General features: G+C 37.4%; 4 protein-coding genes across 4 annotated transcripts; 3 read left to right on the top strand and 1 right to left on the bottom strand.

Annotated features, from left to right (window-relative positions):
* The first annotated feature begins 4,288 nt into the window (after window positions 1–4,288).
* Window positions 4,289–5,830, top strand: LOC106650373 (polyprenol reductase). Its single transcript, XM_014368331.2, has 5 exons — window positions 4,289–4,722; window positions 4,807–4,955; window positions 5,028–5,216; window positions 5,291–5,586; window positions 5,655–5,830. Exons 1-5 carry the CDS (start codon window positions 4,541–4,543, stop codon window positions 5,745–5,747), a joined length of 909 nt encoding a protein of 302 aa, XP_014223817.1. The 5' UTR covers window positions 4,289–4,540; the 3' UTR covers window positions 5,748–5,830.
* An 89-nt stretch (window positions 5,831–5,919) lies between these two features.
* Window positions 5,920–7,852, bottom strand: LOC106650372 (tumor suppressor candidate 3). The gene is made up of 7 exons (XM_014368330.2): window positions 7,665–7,852; window positions 7,227–7,405; window positions 7,036–7,153; window positions 6,687–6,968; window positions 6,467–6,617; window positions 6,217–6,382; window positions 5,920–6,139 (listed from the first exon to the last, which is right to left on the bottom strand). The coding sequence occupies exons 1-7, from the start codon at window positions 7,758–7,760 to the stop codon at window positions 6,124–6,126; spliced, it is 1,008 nt and encodes a 335-aa protein (XP_014223816.1). The 5' UTR covers window positions 7,761–7,852; the 3' UTR covers window positions 5,920–6,123.
* Window positions 7,853–10,833: 2,981 nt separating this feature from the next.
* On the top strand, window positions 10,834–17,559 carry LOC106650254 (myosin-9-like). The gene is made up of 11 exons (XM_023460477.1): window positions 10,834–10,919; window positions 12,626–12,837; window positions 12,927–13,271; window positions 13,322–13,687; window positions 13,754–14,179; window positions 14,265–14,447; window positions 14,531–15,433; window positions 15,498–15,719; window positions 15,791–15,966; window positions 16,058–16,232; window positions 16,749–17,559. Exons 1-11 carry the CDS (start codon window positions 10,871–10,873, stop codon window positions 16,995–16,997), a joined length of 3,306 nt encoding a protein of 1,101 aa, XP_023316245.1. The 5' UTR covers window positions 10,834–10,870; the 3' UTR covers window positions 16,998–17,559.
* Window positions 17,560–18,379: 820 nt separating this feature from the next.
* Window positions 18,380–20,605, top strand: LOC106650418 (cytidine deaminase-like). Its single transcript, XM_014368400.2, has 2 exons — window positions 18,380–18,783; window positions 19,975–20,605. The coding sequence occupies exons 1-2, from the start codon at window positions 18,747–18,749 to the stop codon at window positions 20,427–20,429; spliced, it is 492 nt and encodes a 163-aa protein (XP_014223886.1). The 5' UTR covers window positions 18,380–18,746; the 3' UTR covers window positions 20,430–20,605.
* The last annotated feature ends 94 nt before the right edge of the window (window positions 20,606–20,699 follow it).

The raw sequence follows: 20,699 nt of genomic DNA, 5'->3' as shown, positions 1-20,699 counted from the left end.
GCCTTGCGCGACAAAAAAATAGATATTAATCATTGTTTAATATACTCTCTGACTCTTGTAGAAAAAAAGTATATTCGAGTAGAGATCGTACTTCTTGAAATGTTTTACATAATTAACAACATTTTTGGAAGCAATGTAAGCTTAGTTGTCAACAGAGTTGTACAAAATTTTGTGTAAGCAAGAATAATATTCTTTGTTAGATAATTCTGAACTCGCTTCATTGAAATAACGATTTTTTAAAATTTGCAAAAAAACGTTTTTCACTGAAATATTTTCGTTTGTATTACTTTGACATATTGTAAAGAAATTTTGTAAAACTTTGAGATTATAAGTATTGGCTAAAAGTTTTAATGTCCAAAAAAATTGAATAATAAAAAAATTCAGTTTGATTTTTGTAATAATATGATGCAACATGTCGGAAGAAAAACCGCTGCCGAATCATAGGCAAGTAGAAAAAATTATTATTATTATTATTAATAGTACGCAATTGGAATGAGAATTTTTCTCAGGTACCATGAATTCTATTATATAGAAGTATAAAGTGTTCATAACAACGTTTATTGTTTAAGAAAAAATTAGAAAAATGTATGTCACAGTACTGATCCACACACATATATATTATATATATATTTATTTATAATTGCATATGCGTGTAGTAATATTTATATATTTATTTACATAATATTTTTGTTTTTTGCAATAGTTTTGAAATTATAACAATTGCTTTAACTCGTTCATTTAGTTTGTAAATGAAAATTAAAAAAGAACATGATGGATTTATTCTTAAGTAAAAAAAATGATGATATGGATGATATGGATTTATTCTTAAGTAAAAAAAAATATTATTTTGAATGATCTCTCTCAATGTTTGATGGTTATATATTGAGGTATAGTCAAAAGGTTATCATATTTAGATAAGTGCATGGAATTAGTTATTTATGCTTTATTGAGTATATGTGCTACTGGAATACCCGTTTATATTTCGACCAATTCAATCTCATAAATGCATAAATTGCAAATAAGTAAATTTCGTCAAAATTACGTATTTTGACATTTTTCAAATGTCTCGAAATGCAATTTCAACAAAACCAAGTCACAAAATCTCATTAATAAACCGTGAATTTTCGCTTTAATGTCTGGATACACATTAAACGAAACTTGAATGTGCTTTTGCAAAATCATTTTGTATAAATACCTCTTGATTCAACTCTTAGATCTGATAGTGCATTGATTTTACGGTGTACGATAAAAATCACATGACATTGTGTGCATATGTGTATGTATGTAAGAGAGCAAATTTGTGAGATTCTTTGAGTCCTGTTACTTTCACCAATATTGGGTGTACGTATTAATCTCTAAAAAAAATCTTATAGCGGACTGTATTGACCGTTCAGAAAATTATTGAAATAAAAATGGTATATACTAATTCAGTTATATCGAGAGTGAGAAAAACAAAATCAATAAATAAATGAGCAAAGACAGATATTTCGTTGTTTTTACATAAATTTGACACATTATTCACTCTTATTTTAAAATGAATAAAAAACAATCATTACGATACTTATTCACAATAAAATTGAATATATGTATTAATGCAGGTGGTACACAATCAATGGCTAGCTGCGAAGATTTAAGTTCGAGTAGTTTTAGTTCCACCAGTCGAGCTTCACTGGACGCGAGAATCTCTCCATCAGCATCTTACAGCACCGATCACATGATGGTTTTTCCAGGCGATAGCAGTGGTTCCATCTAATTTTAGGTTTATCGGGTTCTTGCATTTTTTTAATACTGAAGACGAGAAATTTTTCTACAACTTTATTCAATAATTTAATTGTAGTATTGTGATTTTGCACGTATATTCAGCTGTTAAGTCAAGAGAGAACAGGAATAATTTTTTAGAGCCATTTTATTGTTTATTTACCAGACCTAATGATTTATTCTGTGGTTATTTTTTGTTTTTACTTATTAATCTGTAACTCTCTTTACGATAAAAATTCAAAGTTAATTGTAAGATAAAGAGGCCGTAAGTAGAATCTCGGGCTCATGTTTGTTAATTATTTTTTTATATTTTAATTATGTTCGAAAATAATTCGTGCATTCTTTGATTTTACTTAGAAAATAATGACTTTGAATTATTGTTTTTGCGCGTATTCAAAATCACATTATCTGCGAATTTTTTAGACGCGTTTTTATAAAGTGATAACTCGTTATTCTCATCCACCCTGTCAAAAATGTTAAAAAAAGCAATTTAAATGTTTTCATATTTAATACTTCGTAAAGGAAAATATTGTTTATTATTATAAGAGTTATCAAAAGTATCGATATCATGAAAAAAATAATATTATTCTACTCTTTTGAAAAATATTAATAAAAGCCGCCGAGTCGCCGTAAAAAGAGACAAAAAAAATTGTTAGGTCTTAAAAGATGAAAAAGTAAAGGGAAATCACGGTCTTAAGCATGCTACATTCAAACTCAAAGCAAGCAATGGCAAAATTATTATTTTTGAAAATTCAGACCAGTGATTATGATTCATGATTATGAAAAATGTATATTTAAAACTATTTTTCTACAAAAAGTTTTTTACAAAGCAAAATAATGTGATAGAAAGTACGAGACGTGCGACTCGCGACTTGAATATTATACAGAAATAATCGCGCATACCTGTCTGAATTCAATGAAATAAGTTTTTCATCAATAAGTTATTCAACGTTTGCCAAGAATCAAACAATTTTCTTTATCATATTACTGACTATCGTCGATGATCAATGATCATTTGTTAACGTTTTGTTCCGGGGATTGTTACTTTCTACACGACTAAGGTTCCAGTTTATTTTTTCCTAAGATTTTCAATTCGTTGCATGGTTTGAAAATGTTATGTTTGAATTTTAACTAACTCTTAGGTCAATCGAATATGAAAAATGAGTATTAACGCTAAACTTGTAAGAGAGTTGAACATCATTAAAAAAGTTTCTTCCCAGGTTGTTTTTTACCTTCTTTTTCATAAATAGAGTACGTCTTTACTTTCATCCTAGACTCAAGAAGAGTAAAGTTTTTTTAAATTAAATGATTATGATTGTTATTGTCAAGTGTGCTATATAAAATATTTAATTTAATAAAATAACGATTTTGATAAAATGTTGTATACCTAGTATATCGATGTAAATGACCATACTTAATGATTCACGGTTATTTTAAAGAAAACAGTTAATTGTATCGACACCAAAAATCTAGGTTCGCTCTACCTTTTACGATTGGCTAATTATTTATGTTTATGATTCAAAGACGAACATTCCGCTAATATTTTTCTACACAACATCGGCAATCGAAAAAAATTCCTTCGTAATGTAATATGCATAAAAACACGTGATATAGACCGTATATAGACATACATTCTTGAATGTACATACCAATGCTATTTTATTGTTATATTCTTTATATATAGTTTTTATTTTGGACCTATTGCTATTGTATGAGTAAGCTAACCGATCGATGAATAGGCTTACAATAGATAAACGAGTAGTTATTGAAATGACTGTTACAAATATTCTATGTTATTACATGATCGTAAATGTTGTATTAATTAATCAAGACTTAAAATACATAACTTTCATTGATATTAAAAAAAATATAATTAAAAAAAATACAAGCGGGATTACTGAATATGATGAATAATCATTTATACAGCAAATCGTTCATCTAATGAAAGCCCGTCCATCTATTCGATTGAGCCCTCTACATATTTTTAACGCAAAGGTTGTAATGTGAATCAAACTGCGAGTGCTCATATTATTCCGATATTAAATTGTACTAATAAGCAGTGTAAAATGAGAAAAAATAAATCATGTATATTAAATAGATTCAAAATACAGTGATTTTTTCTTTTTCTTCGATTTAAAAATACAATTTCTAAGCCACTTCAGTATGTAATTTTGAATACACCTGTATGCTTTCAGAAGAAATAATTCCCGTGCTCAAGATTCAATTGGACTTCGTGAGTGTAATTTTGACAGTGCGCAGTGTAAAAGTTCAACCCAATCATACCACCCGCAAAGTTACGTTTACCGGCGTAAAAAATGTGGTATAGAAAGATAAAACGAGATTCGGCTGGTTTCACAAAAAACGATAAGCGTAAGCTGTGAGCCGTAGACCATGAGTCTTGCCCAAAACATTCATAAGAAAGCGTTATTCTACTTCTAAAAAAGCTACGGTGTTTACAAAGTAAAATTTACATAAATCTACTTACTTTGAAGAAGAACGAATTATTTCCTATACGATTTCTTTGTTCGGTTTGCGGTAAGCCGTTGCATGTTTACTTAAAGTATCCGCGAGATTCTTCTCACAGGTGAGCTGTCCGACTCTTCGTTGTACTCGCTTTGCACTTTCTCCACTTTCAAAGTTCGTGCGTACTTGCGAACGCTTCCTATACAGCATATTCTAGTACGAGGCACGCTGCACTGCACATCAAACACATATACCTACCATAGTCACAACAGCAGCAGAATCAAAATAAAACGCACGCAAACGAGTGACTTGGAGCGAGATGGCTTTGAACTTGATCAAAGTTCTATTTTTATTCAAAGCGTGTACGACCGGTGGCATCGGTTTGTTGATCAATTTATTCGAACCTTATTTGCCGGTCGCCTTGTTGAAAGTCTTCAAATATGGCAAATTTGCATCGACTGCACAAGATAGATTTTTAGAAAAATTGGAAGTGCCTAAAAGGTTTGGTTGGATTTTTTAAGGAATAATTTTATTTCTATTAATTTACTAATGTTTACCATAACATGCTTATCTTTCAATAATTAGATGGTTTAAGCACTTTTATGTGCTTGCTGGTCCACTGTCTACCTTGACACTTGTTATTTTTGTAAATAGATATTTTATGAACCAGCCACTACCAAATTTCGTGGTTAATACTTTAGAATTTTGTTTAAATAAACCTATCCCGTTTAATGGTAAATACTTTAATTCAACATTGATTTAAATATCTTTTTTGTTGTTTTTAATTTCTTTTTTTTTTTTTTAAGTTCCAGCAGAAAATGTTCTTCTAGGACTTGTTATTTTCATGATACATTGTTGGAAAAGATTTTATGAAACTCATTTTATAAGTATCTTTAGTGACACATACATGAATTTCAGCATCTATCTAGTTGGCTTGTCACACTATGTAGGAACCATTATTAGTATTATTGGAGAAACTCATAATATTTCTAATAGTAAGTATAAATAATTAGTTTATTTCAATGCTAAACAAATAAGTAAAAACTAAATCTATACATTTGTTTATTAGATAAAAGTATTCAATTAGACTGGTCTCGTTTAACTGTGATAGATTATATTTTTGCCTTGATTTTTTTGTTAGCATCTTATGTACAACTAAGAACAAATAAAATTTTGGCTAGTCTCAGAAAAGACAAAAATGGAAAGGTTGTAACTAAAAAACACAAAATTCCTCATGGAGGTCTTTTTGAATTTATAAGTGCACCCTTGCAACTGACAGAAATAATTTTGTATGTATGTTTACTTGTTATTTTGAGAGGAGCTTCAACGTATTGCTATGTTGCTTTTTGGGTCATCGTCAATCAGGTAGGATAATTTTTTATCATAATTACTTCATTGATGACTTTATTGTTATAAATTTTTAATTTTTTCAGTTGGAATGTGCTTACATGTCTCACAAATGGTCGATAGAGACTTTCAAAGATTATCCAAAAAATCGATATACAGTAATACCTTATATTTATTGAAGATTGAGCTTTTGTTATTAATTTCAAGATGGATATAAATTTTATATTGCAAAGTATTTCAATAAAAGTATATATTTTTAATTCTCGACGACTTTTTTTCTTGATATTTAACTTGTGCTAATTATAAAGAGCAAATAATTCAAAATACAAATAGATTACAACAATTCACAAGTAACATTCACATGATAATTTAATTTTTGTAAATAAAATTTTTTAGTTATGATACATAAATTTCACACTGTTGCATGCTTATTTAGTGCTCAGATTTTGCATGTATCAAAAATTATTTTATGTGGAGCCTTCGAATTTCAGAAAGCTTTGCTCTCCTAATTGAAGTTTATTGTTGATTCTGATCATAGGCTGATATTTATCAGATTTATTTGAATAAGAGACTGGAAATTCATAGAATATTATTAATGAAAGTGTGATTAGTAAGTTAAAATTGTTGAAAAAAAAATCATTAACTAACCTGTAAGGATATCCTTGGGCTTTATTTCTAAAAATAGAAAGGAGTAGACTGAAGAATATTCCTACGAGAATTAATCCCATGATGGTAAATATTCGTCGCTTTTTTACATCACCTTTACGAGAAGCTGCTTCAGTCATAAGAATCATACCCAATACAACAGCACCATCTATTATTAATTATTGAAGAAATCATGTAACATTTTGCAAAAATAACAAAAGATTCAGTAATTGTCATTTTTTAAAGTACTCACTCAAAATCATCACAATGTATGTTTCAAAAACAAACTGTCCTTGAGAAGAACCATGAATGTAAGCTACGTTGCCGTTAGGAGATTTATATATAAATGGCGGACTTCTTATATGATTCCACATTTGACCAGATATCATAGTGAGAGTAAAAAGCTACATAATAAAATTGAATGAATATACATGTAATAAGTTTCTATCAAATGAATGATCAAGACTATTTACCAGTCCACCGAGACCCCAAATAGTTTTGTTGTACAAAAAATCAAGGTTGTTTCGCTTTAGGTACAAGAAAGCTGCGACCAAAATCATGAGCATAATAATTGCTACTGTTCCAGAATAGCTAGGTGGTCTAAATACTCTAAATTGAATATCAGTTCTTTCGATAATCCACTTAGTAATAGCTTCAGCTGAAAATCCAATTCTTTGAATATCCATGGTATCAGCTGGTTTAGGTTTGCCTTTTGATGGGAAATGCATGTATACTGGAGCAGTATTCAATCTCATCTAAAATTAAGGCAATATATTGTAGTGGCTAATAAAAATAAACCAAAATCATAATTTTTCAAAATACCATTTGGAAAACTTCAGATCCTTCATCGAAATCAACAAGTGCAAAGAACAACTTGTTTGAATGCAAATTAGCATACCGGTAAGAATTAGCAACAATTGTAAATTCTTCATTAGCGTGTCTGAAATGTCATAATTTGTTACAATATTAAATTATATTTTTAAACAAAACTAAGCTTGAATTCAGCCACTGACCTGCAAATTTGACATTGTCGTTGAGGCGCCATAGCAGTAAACATGACAATGACTGAATAATTTCTTGGTGTAGCTTTTACAAACTCTTTAAACTTAGCTGTATTAAATTTTAACAATGGTCTCTTCATTGACATTTCTGTAAGCTGTGAAACTCGCTCTGACAATGAATGACTATGAGTCTATAAATTAGATAAGCAAAACATAGAGGTTAATGGCTTGTCAAAGTAATATTTTGGATATCATAGTGTAAATGTTTATTTTATATAAAATAAAATATCGATGTATCGTTAAAAATTGTCTATGTAACATTCAATGATCATGCGTATGCAGTATTAACATAAAGAATACTAAATATTGTTTGGATAAATTTTGTGCAGAGTCTACTAGCATTGAAAGGTTTAAACATGTAGGTGATTGTTGTTAGGGTGAAAAACTTACGTTTTTCGTCCTGTACTGGCAGGAAACATCACTTAATAAAAATAAAATAACAAGTCCCCACAAGGGGATTAAGAATTTTTTTGCCATCATCCACATATTTTGATGATAAATAATAGACAGCCGGTACACACGCAGAATACAGCCGACGTCACCAATCGGCAGACGACGACAAGTCGAAGATATGGTGAGTGCGACTGACAACAGCCAACCAACAGGCAACAGCCACATGCTTAGCTCAGAATTTCGCAGCTCCACCACACCTGATGCGAGTGCGCACACGGCAGTCGGCGCCCATATGATAGTTGAAACATTGGGTTCAACTTTAATTTGAGTTTATTCTTATTAAAAAAAAAAATCTTTAGATTTCCATGTGTAATATTCAGCTAGATTCGAATAGAATTGTAACTCGATTCGATTCGAATTCTAGCTCGATTTTACGTTATCCAGCTAGATTTTATACCTGTATTTCCAGGTCGATTTAAAATTATTCAGTTTAGCATTATTTTTAAGTTTTATTCAATGAAAAGTCGAACAATATTTTCAATTACAAAATTCAGCTGGGTAATTTAAAATCGATCTAGATTTATAGCCGAATCCAGCTGTACATAGTTCACATGGAAATCTAGCGATTTTAAACAAGGAAGTTTTGCATATAATTAACTCTGATTTCATAAAAGTAGAAAAGATATCGACAAAGATCACGTTCGAAATCAACGAATATTAGCAAACAACGTTCGATATCTTCGTCGTCTTCTGCAAGATCTTCATCGAGTTCAACAAGTTCTTCTGAGAATTGAGTCGAGGTCTTTTTGACCGCAAAATTTATAATGATAAAAAGAAACGATTTTTCTGATTTTTTTTTACGTTAAATTGTTCAAAATTGGTTCAAGTCCCTCGCCAGTAAGCTTATAAAACCAAACAGTAATGCGAGTGTTGCTTTTGTTCATATGTTCGGTAGTGAAAATTTGAAAAGTACCGCCGATTCGAAAAATCGGTGCAAGTAACGATGGCATAAAGAGCTAGTTGTCGAAGACATGGCAAAAATCTCTTACTTATACCGTGAATCTAATTAGCGGTTTGGTAGATAATTATAGAATGATCTATAAAACTCACATAAATTGAATTCAAAGTATAGATCTTTTGAATGGTGCAATATTCAATCTCGATTGAATGCTGTGCATGATGTGCAGGCTGGACACAGCAGGTAAGATCGTGAGAAGGATGGCAGTTGGTCGCCTGGAAGTCTACACCGAGCCTTCCGCAGGATGGTCAGACTCACAGTTTGGATTTCGCAGAGACCGCTCATATCAACAGTCACTGCCGAAAGGGTCATGAGTGGCGATGACCTCTTCGACGACATCTTCGACGTTCTCTATGAGATGGGGGCTTCGTTATACTTAGCTGGATTATCATTTAGTTCATTTAGTAGAAAAAACAAAAAGGAGCGAAGGTCTAGTTATAATTTTGCTTACGACGACCGAAAAAATAATATTTTTATTATAGATGTTAATTCATAGTTTTCATAAACAGCTTGAAAAACACATATTATTATGTGAGATTTCTACCGATTTTTCATGATAGCAACATAAATGCCTAGAATAGACGTAGATTTATATAATGAAAGTTTTAAAAAACGATTTTGAACATTTTAATATTCACCTTGGCTTCGATAGTTCCTTAAAAATAATTATTACAGAGTATTCGTAGGAATTAATTTTAAAATGCTCATGCTATATCATTGTTAAACTTGTGAACTTTCATGAAATCGAACCACATTCATCGTATCTTTTTCTTCACATCGCAAGCTGATTTCAATTAAGAAATTATATATAGTTTGATTTCCTATTTGGTGTTGCATTTCAACCGGTTTTTTCGGGGTGTTTTCGTTTTTTTAGAATGCTCGATATTTATTTTTTATCGCATATGATATCCTGATCAATTGCATAACAATCAACAATGATATCGATGTTTGTTTTTCAAAATACTCTAATTATCTGTTAATCGTAAATCAGTAAATAGTTTTTATTTTTGTATACGTTCATTTACCAATTATTAAAAATCTTCATCATTGCCCAGCGACTTATCTGATGACTCATTCGGTTAAAGGTTGAGATTCAAATAGAAAATTAGACAAATGTGCATTATAGCGTTAACAATTTTCTTGTAATAAAAAATGACGTTTTAAGACTTGGACATTTTTGTCCTTAAAAATATAAAAATTAAACTGGTCTCTTTTAGGGCACGCTCAAGGCCAAAATTCATTGACCAGATTGGTGGCTTTTGCGAAAAAATGAAGTCTCCATGTTGTTTTTTAATAATTATGTTGATAAGAATAAAATTCCGGATAAATTTAATGTAGAAAGAGATCGAGCCAAAGTGCCCGAATAACAAGGCGTGATAGTTGCGAGCTAGCTTCCGACCGATCATTCTTTTTAAATCTAACGTACAGTTTTCTATCTCTGTCTATCTCTCGCTTTTTCTGGCTGTCTGTTTAGTCGTAAGTTGGAGAAACGGCTCGAGAAGTTTAGTTGCGGCATCCTGCAAACGGACGGCTGCTCGCATATATATAGAGAAAAAAAAAGGAGAGGAAAAGAAAAGGGAGCGGACTAAGAAGAGGCGACTTTAGCGTGCCGCAATACGTACTAAGGTTACGGTGTTGGGTATAAGAATTGTAACGAGGGTCTTGAAGCGCAGCTAGGCAGCAGCAGCCCCTGCGGAAAGCTGCTCGAGCTCGGTTGGCGGGAGAAATTCGGGGCCCCAATAAGTGTGCAGGGTATAACCGTTACAAAATAGCGAGCAAAGTGCCGCTGGCGCGCGTACAGGCACTTGCACTCGGCGAGCTCAGTCAGTCTCGCGTTCGCGCAACTAAAGCAGCATTATGCCGCAAAATGCGTAAGACGTCGTAGTAGTGATCTCCGCAGTGACACCTCTTTTCCTTCCTTCCTTCCTCTTTTTCCGACCGATTTTTTCTTCCTCCTTCGCGATCGAGCGCTCCTCGCTCGCGTAAAAACTCTCCCAAAACAGTGTGTAAAAGTGACGATTGCGGCTTTTAAACGTCGACTTGTCAACGGGAGACAATTCGCGACGAGCTTTTGTTTGTCGAGGACTACCTGGACTGTAGGATAGCGCTTGGATCTGTCGCCAGGGGATATCTTCCGCGTTACGTTACCGATTAACCAACAAAACAAATCAATTCTAACGAGATAATGTCGTTTTCAAAGGCCAGAATTCAGCGCTTCAACGAGCTTACAACAAGTACGTATGAATACAGTTCTGCTTAAATGGAAAAGCTTCATTCGTAACTACGCAGCAAAGAGCTAGTTTGAAAGTTTATAATAAATACAGATTGGTAGCATCTCAGGACCGATAAAAACTTTTAATTTTCGAATCAAACGACCGATTTAAGAGTGAAAATTTCAAATTTATTAGTTGTGCAGAGAGACAGGCGCGTTTTAGTTGAATCGTTTCAAAAATGCCCATTTAAATGTATGCATAGGGCAGAGCGGTATAGCGTTTTTGTGGGAAAAAAAGGAGTCGAAAAAGCGTCGAGTTTGTGTATACATAAGATTTTGAGCCATGCCTCGGATGCACGCGCGCTTTGTGCCGCTTTGCGCGTTATATACATGGGCAAGGGACACCTGGCAGCTCTTATCGGCTCTCACAGCTGCGGGCTTTCAGGCATTTCTATACATGCCTACATTATGTATACAGGCTGGCATGGCTCGGGCCCCGCGCAGTAGCAACGCCGCAGCGGCATTCAATTCCGGAACGTGAGAACTGGAGGGGGCAGTGACGTCCCCCCTATAACACAGTGCGGACTCGTGTACCCCGTACCTATATAGCTGTCCGTCTTTTTCACCCCCTCCAATGCTCTGCACATTAAATCCCAATAGCTGCTTCTATTTATAAAAAATGTTCGTGTGCGTGTGAGTGTGTGCATCGGAATATTTTTCTCTCGCCCTTTACTCCCCGAATTCGAGCTGCACACATCTCTGCGCGTCTTACAAGGGTGTGTGCTTCGTACATTATGCTCTTGTGTGTAGGGCGTTCATGATTGTTATTAGCTTATGCCAGACGCTGCAAAGGCTCCAACGCACTTTGCACCCCTCGCGCGCGATGCGTGAGACCCCTTGGGAAGTTTTACGCTAAATTGCATGAGAACTTTTGCGGGCCCCATATCGTTGAAATTGCAGGACGATGATCGGTGCTCGGCTCCAGCACCTTATATCTGTAGCTGTATATGCGCCAACAGAATCACGTATTCGCCTTTTGGTGCACATGCTGTGAAACGTATTTCGACGACTTTTTCAGTCTACCGAATCTTGTTTTGCACATGAGCATGTGAGATTTTTTGTATGTACTTGTGTATAGGAGCGATAAAACAAAATAATCTCATTATTTATACATACGCACGTAACGTTACGATATCGATAATCTGTATCTGAGCAGCTGGGTTCAATACTCGAGAAAAGCCCGCGATTTCTTTTTTAAAGACAGCTGTCGGAGCTTACTTATCGCATAGAAGTCAACTCTGATTTCAATAGCCAAGATGATGGAATTTGGCCCATTATGTATTCAAGTCGAGTCAATCGATTTGCAGGCCTATGCTTCCAAGAATTCGAACCGTTCGGTTACTCCTTAATAAGCAAGCTACATCGTTCACCATACTTTCGGTGAAAACAGAGCTGACGGGATAGATAAACAAGTCCCTTTTCATTTTCGTTGCATTATTTTAACTGAATCGCAGCAAAACAAAATTTTTTTCTGTCAACATTTCAAAACCAAGATATTTTTTATAATTTTCCAACGTCGAACTTTTTTAACTCAGAAAACTACGTAAATAGTCTAACATAAATACACGATTGCTGTCAGAAAAAAATATTTAGAATTGAATGATTATTTTCTTCTTCTTTTTTTTTTTTTTTTTTGAAAATTCTAATTGAATGAAATTCGATCAACAGGTGTAGCGCCGCCACCGGGTGCTTACGATCCGAAATTCGACAGCAAGGTACGCGCGCCGGTGCTGGAAAAGCCGACCGCGCGCTTCAATCAGGATGCCAAGAGTACGACTAGCAGCGGGGCCGATTGCAATGCATCGGTATCGAGTCGAGGTGGCACCACGAGCGGCAGCGCCCTCACCAGCGCCGCCAGTTCCGCCAAACAGTTTCGAACGGTAAGCCACGACTCGAGCTGAACAATTGTATTTTCTCTCCTGCGCGTATATAGCGCGGTGAAAACTATTCGACTCGATTGTTGTTGCAGCCTCAAGTTCCGAAGAGGCGCTTAGTCAACAAAACCAGTGGTATGAGTTGTCCGCGAATCAAGACCAAGCTCTACCAAGTGAACAACGAGAACAAGGATCCACAGCATCAGCATCAGCAGCCGCAGCAGCAGCAACAGTCACAGCAACAGGTTCCGTACGAACCGCTGCAGGAACTAGCCGATCTGAAGGTGGAATGCGCCAACAAGGACAAAACTTTGCTCGAGTACGAGAAGCACATGGAGGACATGAAAGCCGAGTTGCAGGACGCCGGCGAAAAGTACGAGGTTTTGCTGAAAAAACACGCACAAGCCGAGGAACGGTATCAAAAGGATCTGGAAGCTATGGTGAGTCAGTGTAGTGCACGTGTTGGCGGCACTCGAGCCAATTACTCAAGCAAATTTACACGCAATTACAGCAGCAGGCGATGGAAGACAAAAACGACAAGTACCAAACAGAGGTGGAGGCTCTGCAAGCCGAGCTGACCAACATTTTGAAGAAAAACGAGGACGCCATGTACGAGAAAACGATGCTCGAAGAGGAGCTGAGGAGAAAAATTACGCTGCTCATGTGCGAACTGGAAAAGTTGCAAGAGCAAGAAGAGATGATGGAGAAGATGAAGAAGCTCGAATTAGCCACTCAGCAACTGGACGAAAAAACCGAGGAGCTCAATCAAGCTTTGATCTTGAAGGACAAGACGGTGACGGAGCTTTTAGCGCTGCAGCACGAGACGGATAACAAATTGAAAGAGACCGAAGCAAAGGTAGGCCCGAACCTACTGGAACGTGATCAATGAGAGCGCGATTATGAAAATTGCCATTTATTCCAGTTGAGAGTATCGGAGAGTCGAGTGTCGGAATTGGAGGCGGACATAAAAAATTTCAACGACGACACGAACGCCCAGGTGCTGACGATCAACACGCAGCTGCTCGACGACATGACCAACGTGCTTCAGGAGTACTTCGATTACGAGAACTACGACGGCAAGTGGAACATCGAAAACATGTCCTTCCACCCGGGCGTCGAGAGCTTTCTCAAGCGCATCCGAAAGTTCGTGACCGATCTGAAGGTGACGTACGAGCGCGAGATCGAGCTGTCGCGCGACAACTTCAACGAGGAGCGAGAGAACCTCGAGCAGCAGTTGGAGGCCAAGCGCGACGCCATCGTCGAGCTGCAGGCCAAACTCGCCGAGATGGTCGAGACGAACGCCTTCCTCACCGAGGAGCTGCAGGACGTGCAGAAGCTCTACAAGGATGTAAGCTCCTATATCTGGGAACGCGAGGCAGCGACACCGATTGATTTAGTATAAAAAATTCCAAAAGTCCCTCGTTGTGTTGCAGATGAGCCGGACGCTGCACGAGGTCAAGGCCGAGCTCGAATCCGCCAACGACAAGTACACCAAGGCAGTGGCTGCTCACAAGGCCGAGATGGAGCTGACCTCGAAGATACACACGGACGAGCAGATGCAGCTCAAGGACTTGCTCGAGGAAGCTCGTAGCGAGTACCTCAAGGAGCTCGATAACGTACGTTGGCGCACGTGAACATTTATTTTCTGCCATTACTTTTCTCTTATAAAATATGTGCACTTATTACTCGTCGACGACAGATGACGACGGCCCGCAACGAAGAGCTCGCCGAGGTAAAGAAGGCCATGGAGAAGCGCATCGACGACGAGAAAAAGCGCATGAAGGAGTGCGCCAACAAGATGGTCGAGAACGCCGAGGCCGTGACGAGGGAGACCCTGAAAGCTTGCCGGGCCGAGAGCGAGGAGCGCGTGAGGCGCGTCATCGCCGAGACCGACGCCAAGGTCAACGTGCTGGTGCGAGAGGCCAAGAGCAGCTCCGAGGACGAGTTGCGTCAGGCCACGGAGAAGTACAACGGCCAGCTGGACCGGCTCGAGAGCGAGAAGGCGGCCCTGAACGTGAAGCTCGCCCAGCGGGACATCGAGGTGATCCGACTGACGGCCGCCCTCGACGAGATCAAGTGCACCGTCGAGACCCAGGAGAGCTTCAGCCAGAGCCTGCAGGCGGAGCTCGACCGGGCCGAGGCCGAGCTCGTCGAAAAGAAGAGCGAGCTGCGCAACCTCAAGGACCAGATTCGCACCGAGTCGGCTGAGATGGTGGCGCGCCGCAAGCGCTTCGAGGTCGTCATGGCCGAGAACCAGCTGAGCGTCGCGGCGCTCACGCGACGCCTCGAGCAGAGCGAGGCCGAGGTCGAGCGCCTCCAGCGGGAACTCGTCGCCCGGGACGCCTCGCTCATCGGCTACCGCGACCTCTTCGACACCATCACCCTCAACTCCAAGCTGGTGCAGGAGCAGCTCGACTCCATCACCGACAAGATCGACGAGAAGGTCGAGCTCATCAGCCAGATGGAGGAGAAGAGCGCCTCGGACATCAACGAGGCCAAGGCCAACTTTAACGCCAAAATCGAGTACCTCAAGAGCACGGCGATAGGCGAGCTGGCCAAAGTTCAGAAGGAATGCAACTTCAAGTCCGAGCGCAATGCAGAGGTACGAAGCTGTTTTACCCTTTTACCGACTCTTCCATCCAATTGCTGAACTTTCTTTTTTGCAGCTGAGAGAGAGCCTGCGCGAAATGTCCGACAGACTGAAAGAAGCCACCGACATGCTGCTCAAAATGGAACAACTTAGCGACGAGCAATCCATTCAAGTGTCGAGGCTGCAATTGGAAAACGAGAAACTTTGCCAACAGCTGGACGAAAAGAATCTTGCCATCAAAGACAACAAGCTGGCTTTTCAACAGCAAGTGGAACAGCATAAAATCGAAATCGAACAAGTAAGATTTAGCACGAGCTTCTTTTTCCTTCCTACTTTTCACTTTTATCCATGGGTCATTATTTGCTTCAGCTAAACGCCAAATTGTCGACGTTGCAAGAAGAAATCAAATCGCTCCAAGACAAAAAGTACCAAATCGAAGAGAAAAAGTACGACTTACAGGAGGCGAAAATTCAATTCCAGGATGAAATAGCGTCGTTGAGGCAATTATTAGAAAACGAAAAAGATCAGCGAGAAAAACTAGAAAAGTAAGTTTTTCACAATTTCTCCATCAGCCTTCCTTGAAAAAGAAATTTTGAGAAAAGAGGAAAAAATTGTTGTTGTTTTCTTTGTCAACAGACAAGTCAAAGAGTACGAGCAATCTTGCGAACGGCTGACAGCCGAGTGCCAGCAAACGAGCGACAAGTATAACGAGCTCGTGTCCAGCTGCAACAATCGGCAAAAAACAAAGAACGTCTCGCAGCTGAAAGAAAAAATAAGCCTTCAGCAGTTGGATCTGCTACGTTTGCGTCAGGTTCGTGATGTGCTAGTCTTCGTTATCACTCTGCTCGTTGCCGTTGGTCTTTTTTTCACCGATTGGCTTGGTCGATGTTAAACTGACGTCAAGTTTTGAACGTATTGTTTGAAGATACTTATATCTTTATGTGTTATTCATATATTATATTTATACATGTATACTTACATGATATGTATACAATTGTTGTTTTTGATACAATTAATGAATTTATTTATTTATTATGTTTATAAAAGTACCATTGCAATTGGCGTGTTGTAGAACAAAAATATTTTGCCGATCCTATAGAAAACATAAAACATGTAATCATGCAAAGATATGATTTCATGACAATGAACGAATGTACTTGTAACGAGCAATAAACTGTTGACGATCGTGCGTGTGGACGTTGCCAATTTTTTTCATCGGTCGTGAAACGAATCGAAGCGTTGATAGCATATAACGATTGCCACATCGAAAACGATCTTGACGATTCAACAATCATGTAATATATGTGACGTGTACATTTGTTTGTAGGAGCTCGACACGAAGAACGATCTTGTGGCCGAGCTAAGTCAGGCGAACGATAAGCTGTGGCTCGGCGAGCTGCGTCAGCTTGGCCAAGGCAAGGAGAACATGTCGCCGCAGCAGCACAAGTTGTTTCAGCAAAAAAATGCAGCTATCGCCGCGGTCACGGGCCAGGCCAACAACAACGGCACGACTCCAGTCTCGTCGCCGGCCCACAACCCCAAGCCGCTCACGCCTCTTCGGGATCGCAATGACTGAGCTTCGACGATTTTTGAGCTGCTTCATTAGATATTATCTCTATTATAATTGATAATGATTTCGTTTGTCGCGCGACCGAAGGCCAGCGTAGAAAAGTTGCATTATATATCCGCGTCTCTCGCGGACCGGAAACAACGTCTTTTTTATTTATTGTTTTGTTATGTATATATTATACACATGCTTATTAATATTATATTCTCTTATAGTAATATACGTGTTAGAATCTGCTTGGATCCATATAATTTTTTTTAATATTATTAAACGTGCTCATTTACGATTGGAACAGTTCATTGCGCCTCGCCAAATTTGCATTTTTTATCAGGTGCTTTTAAATTTGTTTGTTTATTATTATTGATCATTCACGTTGGAAATTGTTACGTCAAAAATGTACTCGTCGATACCATACTATTATCTTAATCGATGGATCTCGTTTTGATGCACGCCGTTATATATGTTCTTTGTCTTTTTTTGGAAGCAAACATTTTTTTGTTGAAATGAAAAATTATTTTTTTTAATCGTTATGTAACTGCAAAAATGGCATAGTAATCAATTTTAAAATCCGTTTCGCACAAAAAAATTATTTTTATATATAATAATATAATATGATTGTTAATTATGAGAACTTGAAGTATATTGAATATAATAAAATCACGTTTTCTGCTTGATACCGTATTTCAGAATGCTTTCGGACATAAAAAACTTATAATAGTTGTCATTTTTATACATAATAAGTCCAAAGTGAAAAATTGACCCTGGAATCCTTTGTCTCTGCATAAATTATTTATATATTTATCTAACATTACCATGTACTTAATTAATATTTTTCTGATAATATAAACAATCTTTATATGTAAAAGCAAATTATTTTATTATTTAAACACCAATTCAATTATTAAAGATTTCTTACTAAAAATCTTTTTTTTTTCTAATCGAATTCATTTTAAAAAATATGGTTTCCTGTAATGTCTTCTTTCAAACAAAATCGACATAGCGGGCATAGAAAACACCCGTCTTCTATTTGATAATAAGTGATTGTTTTTTTTACTAATCAGTAGATAACTAGGGAGTAAAAAAAGAAAGTCTCAGATCACCGCATATGAATTATAAACTTCCTTGTATAGACTAACTCGCTAAATTAGTCTCGTTGCTTTTTGAATTGGCCGATTTTGATTTATCGAATTATTGACAAGTGAAATAAAAGTTGAGAATCGTTGGGTCGATCGGCGAGCATCCTCGCGCTTGCTCGACACTCGTATTTGAAAAGTCGCGCGTATCGCAAAATGCACGGTCAGTCAAGACTCTGCGATATGCGCGCTCTTCTCTTTGATGCTCGACATTGTAATTTGTGTCTTGCAGTACTTATCACAGAGAATAGCAGTACCTACTAGCATTATAATAAGGCCGCTTGTATGCAAGGCAAGCAAAAATTGCAATAGGTTATTGTTGCCAGCAGCAGTCAGCAGACTGCGACAGTGTGCAGTTTTCGTTTGAAAACTGCTGGCCAAACGAGTGCCTATATAATCTTTGATCTCTGCTTTGATTTCTAAAGAAATTGAATCAAAACAGAGGGGGATAGCAACAAGTCCGAATCTCGACTTGTACATACATATCTGATAGTATTGAAATCGTAAACATAGAAGCTTTGCTATTCTGCTCGCGAGTTCCCAAAGGAAATTAAAATTCATCTGGCGTTGAGTCGCGCGTATACTTCTCACTAGTGCACACACAGCATCTCCTAGACTCAACCAAATGTTATCTGACAACACAGTTCCATTTTCAAAACTCGGTAATCATATGTATTATTATTACGTAAGGCTTATGTTAATGTCGTGTTTTCCATAATTGTTTGTTGAAACATTTAATTGATCGCTGCACTACAGCATTCATTTTCAATTTTCATTTCGTATTCAGGACAATTTGAATCAAAGCCCGCTGGCATTTATTTGCGCCACCAAAAGCTCCACTCATATAATTCAACGTGTAACGAGTACACGAGCGAGTCCGACATTCATTTAAACTTCACAATAATATTATCATCAATTTTTAGCAAATTTTACTTCGCAAAATTGTCCCTACTTGACCAATTATCTTACTGTTTGTATATATTTTTATGAAATACTGTTCTATAAACTCGATTAATGCAACTGCTCTATCCATACACAAATTTTACATATTTAAATACTTTGTATAAAAAATTCCAGAATTCATTATCTGGCATGAGCAAAATTTTACGATCTCATGATGATTGTTACAAAGCAAAATTTAAAATTGAATGAGTGGATTTTTAATTACTTCGATAATCACTATTACGTGGTCATTTTTATCTTTTGCACAAAAATAGCTGAAATTTTAATTGATTAAATGTATTCTGAAGTAAAAATCCGTTTTCTTGTCAATTTTTCCAATTTTTCAAGAATTAAAGATGCACCTGAAAATATAAGCCTATAGGTAGTAGGTCTTATTCGTAAAATATAGACGAGTTGAAAAAAAAAATTGGGAACATTTTTTGCCGATTTTTATGTCCATTAATTCACCTATCGAAATGAGCTTGAGTTTTTGAGAACATGTCTCTCAGAGCTTTTTTAATATAAGAAAGATTTTAAAATTTAGTACTTAATTTTCGTAAAACTAAAAATGGTAAAACATGTACTTTTGTTATACGGATGTAAAAAAGAATAAAATTTGTTGTGATAAAAAAGAGTAAAAAGAAAAACTTAAACTATCATTTTTCATTATAAAAAACTCGAATTAGCTTCAATTCATGGGGGTCATTCATCTCAATAATATACAAAACGAAACGTAATGAAATCGTTATGAATTTTGCATTAAGTCCATTTTTTTTTACCTTTTATTCGTAACGTATTTAATGTAAAACTTGTTGCCCGCCGGAGTCGTGCGCGCGTGCACGAGGCAGACTGCCAAGCGGAAGTGACGAACAATAACGCTGATAAAGGCCGATCGTATACTCTGTCCACAGATGGGAAAGCCCAGGAGCTGCTGATGGCCGCGAGCGCGGGCCGCAAACAAGCCTACGTGCCGTACTCGAGATTCGCGGTCGGAGCCGCCCTGCGCTGCCGGGACGAGGCGCAGACGATAGTCGCCGGCTGCAACGTCGAGAGCTGCTCGTATCCGGTGTCGATCTGCGCCGAGCGGACGGCCCTCACCAAGGCCGTGAGCGAGGGCAAGCGACACTTCTCGGGCCTGGGCGTCGTCGCCGAGCGGGTCGAGGGTCGCCTCACCAGTCCCTGCGGCATGTGTCGCCAGATGGTCCTCGAGTTCGCCCAAGATTGCCCGGTCTACATAAGCTCGCCCGAGCTCGATCAAGTGCTCGTCACGACGACCAGCCAACTTCTTCCTCATGCCTTTGCACCTCCGAAATCCTCCCTCGTGCTGACCGCTTGTCGATCCACGACCGACGACTGCCAGCAATGACGCCTCGATTCACCGTTCGACGCGTGCTGTATACGCCTTCTTCGCGGCTCCGAAAATTGCATTTTTCATCCGTCGCCTTAATTACTTTCTGTTTTTGTTTATTTATATAATTCTTTAACGTTATCAGTTGTTTTCTATTCGCAAATAAACTGTCAAAAACACATTATTATGTCGAACTCGAAGATACTTTTCAATTCCTATCCTACTTCATCGTTTAGCTGCTAAATTTTGAATTTGTCACTCATCTAACTGCACTGGAATCCAACGAAT

Source organism: Trichogramma pretiosum, unplaced genomic scaffold (genome assembly GCF_000599845.2).
Source record: "Trichogramma pretiosum strain Unisexual culture from Peru unplaced genomic scaffold, Tpre_2.0 scaffold5, whole genome shotgun sequence".
Classification (NCBI taxonomy): Eukaryota; Metazoa; Arthropoda; class Insecta; order Hymenoptera; family Trichogrammatidae; genus Trichogramma; species Trichogramma pretiosum.
This window is presented reverse-complemented; position numbering and strand designations above follow the sequence as displayed.

Excerpts from the sequence above, each read along its gene's own strand:
- LOC106650373 (XM_014368331.2), top strand. The coding sequence starts at position 4,541 with ATGGCTTTGAACTTGATCAAAGTTCTATTTTTATTCAAAGCGTGTACG. Across the intron at positions 4,723-4,806 it reads AAATTGGAAGTGCCTAAAAG|ATGGTTTAAGCACTTTTATG; the intron begins GTTTGGTTGGAT and ends TTCAATAATTAG. Across the intron at positions 5,217-5,290 it reads AACTCATAATATTTCTAATA|ATAAAAGTATTCAATTAGAC; the intron begins GTAAGTATAAAT and ends TTTGTTTATTAG.
- LOC106650372 (XM_014368330.2), bottom strand. The coding sequence starts at position 7,760 with ATGTGGATGATGGCAAAAAAATTCTTAATCCCCTTGTGGGGACTTGTT. Across the intron at positions 7,154-7,226 it reads CGACAATGTCAAATTTGCAG|ACACGCTAATGAAGAATTTA; the intron begins GTCAGTGGCTGA and ends ATGACATTTCAG. Across the intron at positions 6,969-7,035 it reads GATCTGAAGTTTTCCAAATG|ATGAGATTGAATACTGCTCC; the intron begins GTATTTTGAAAA and ends CCTTAATTTTAG.
- LOC106650254 (XM_023460477.1), top strand. The coding sequence starts at position 10,871 with ATGTCGTTTTCAAAGGCCAGAATTCAGCGCTTCAACGAGCTTACAACA. Across the intron at positions 10,920-12,625 it reads CTTCAACGAGCTTACAACAA|GTGTAGCGCCGCCACCGGGT; the intron begins GTACGTATGAAT and ends TTCGATCAACAG. Across the intron at positions 16,233-16,748 it reads ATCTGCTACGTTTGCGTCAG|GAGCTCGACACGAAGAACGA; the intron begins GTTCGTGATGTG and ends ATTTGTTTGTAG.
- LOC106650418 (XM_014368400.2), top strand. The coding sequence starts at position 18,747 with ATGTTATCTGACAACACAGTTCCATTTTCAAAACTCG. Across the intron at positions 18,784-19,974 it reads AGTTCCATTTTCAAAACTCG|ATGGGAAAGCCCAGGAGCTG; the intron begins GTAATCATATGT and ends CTCTGTCCACAG.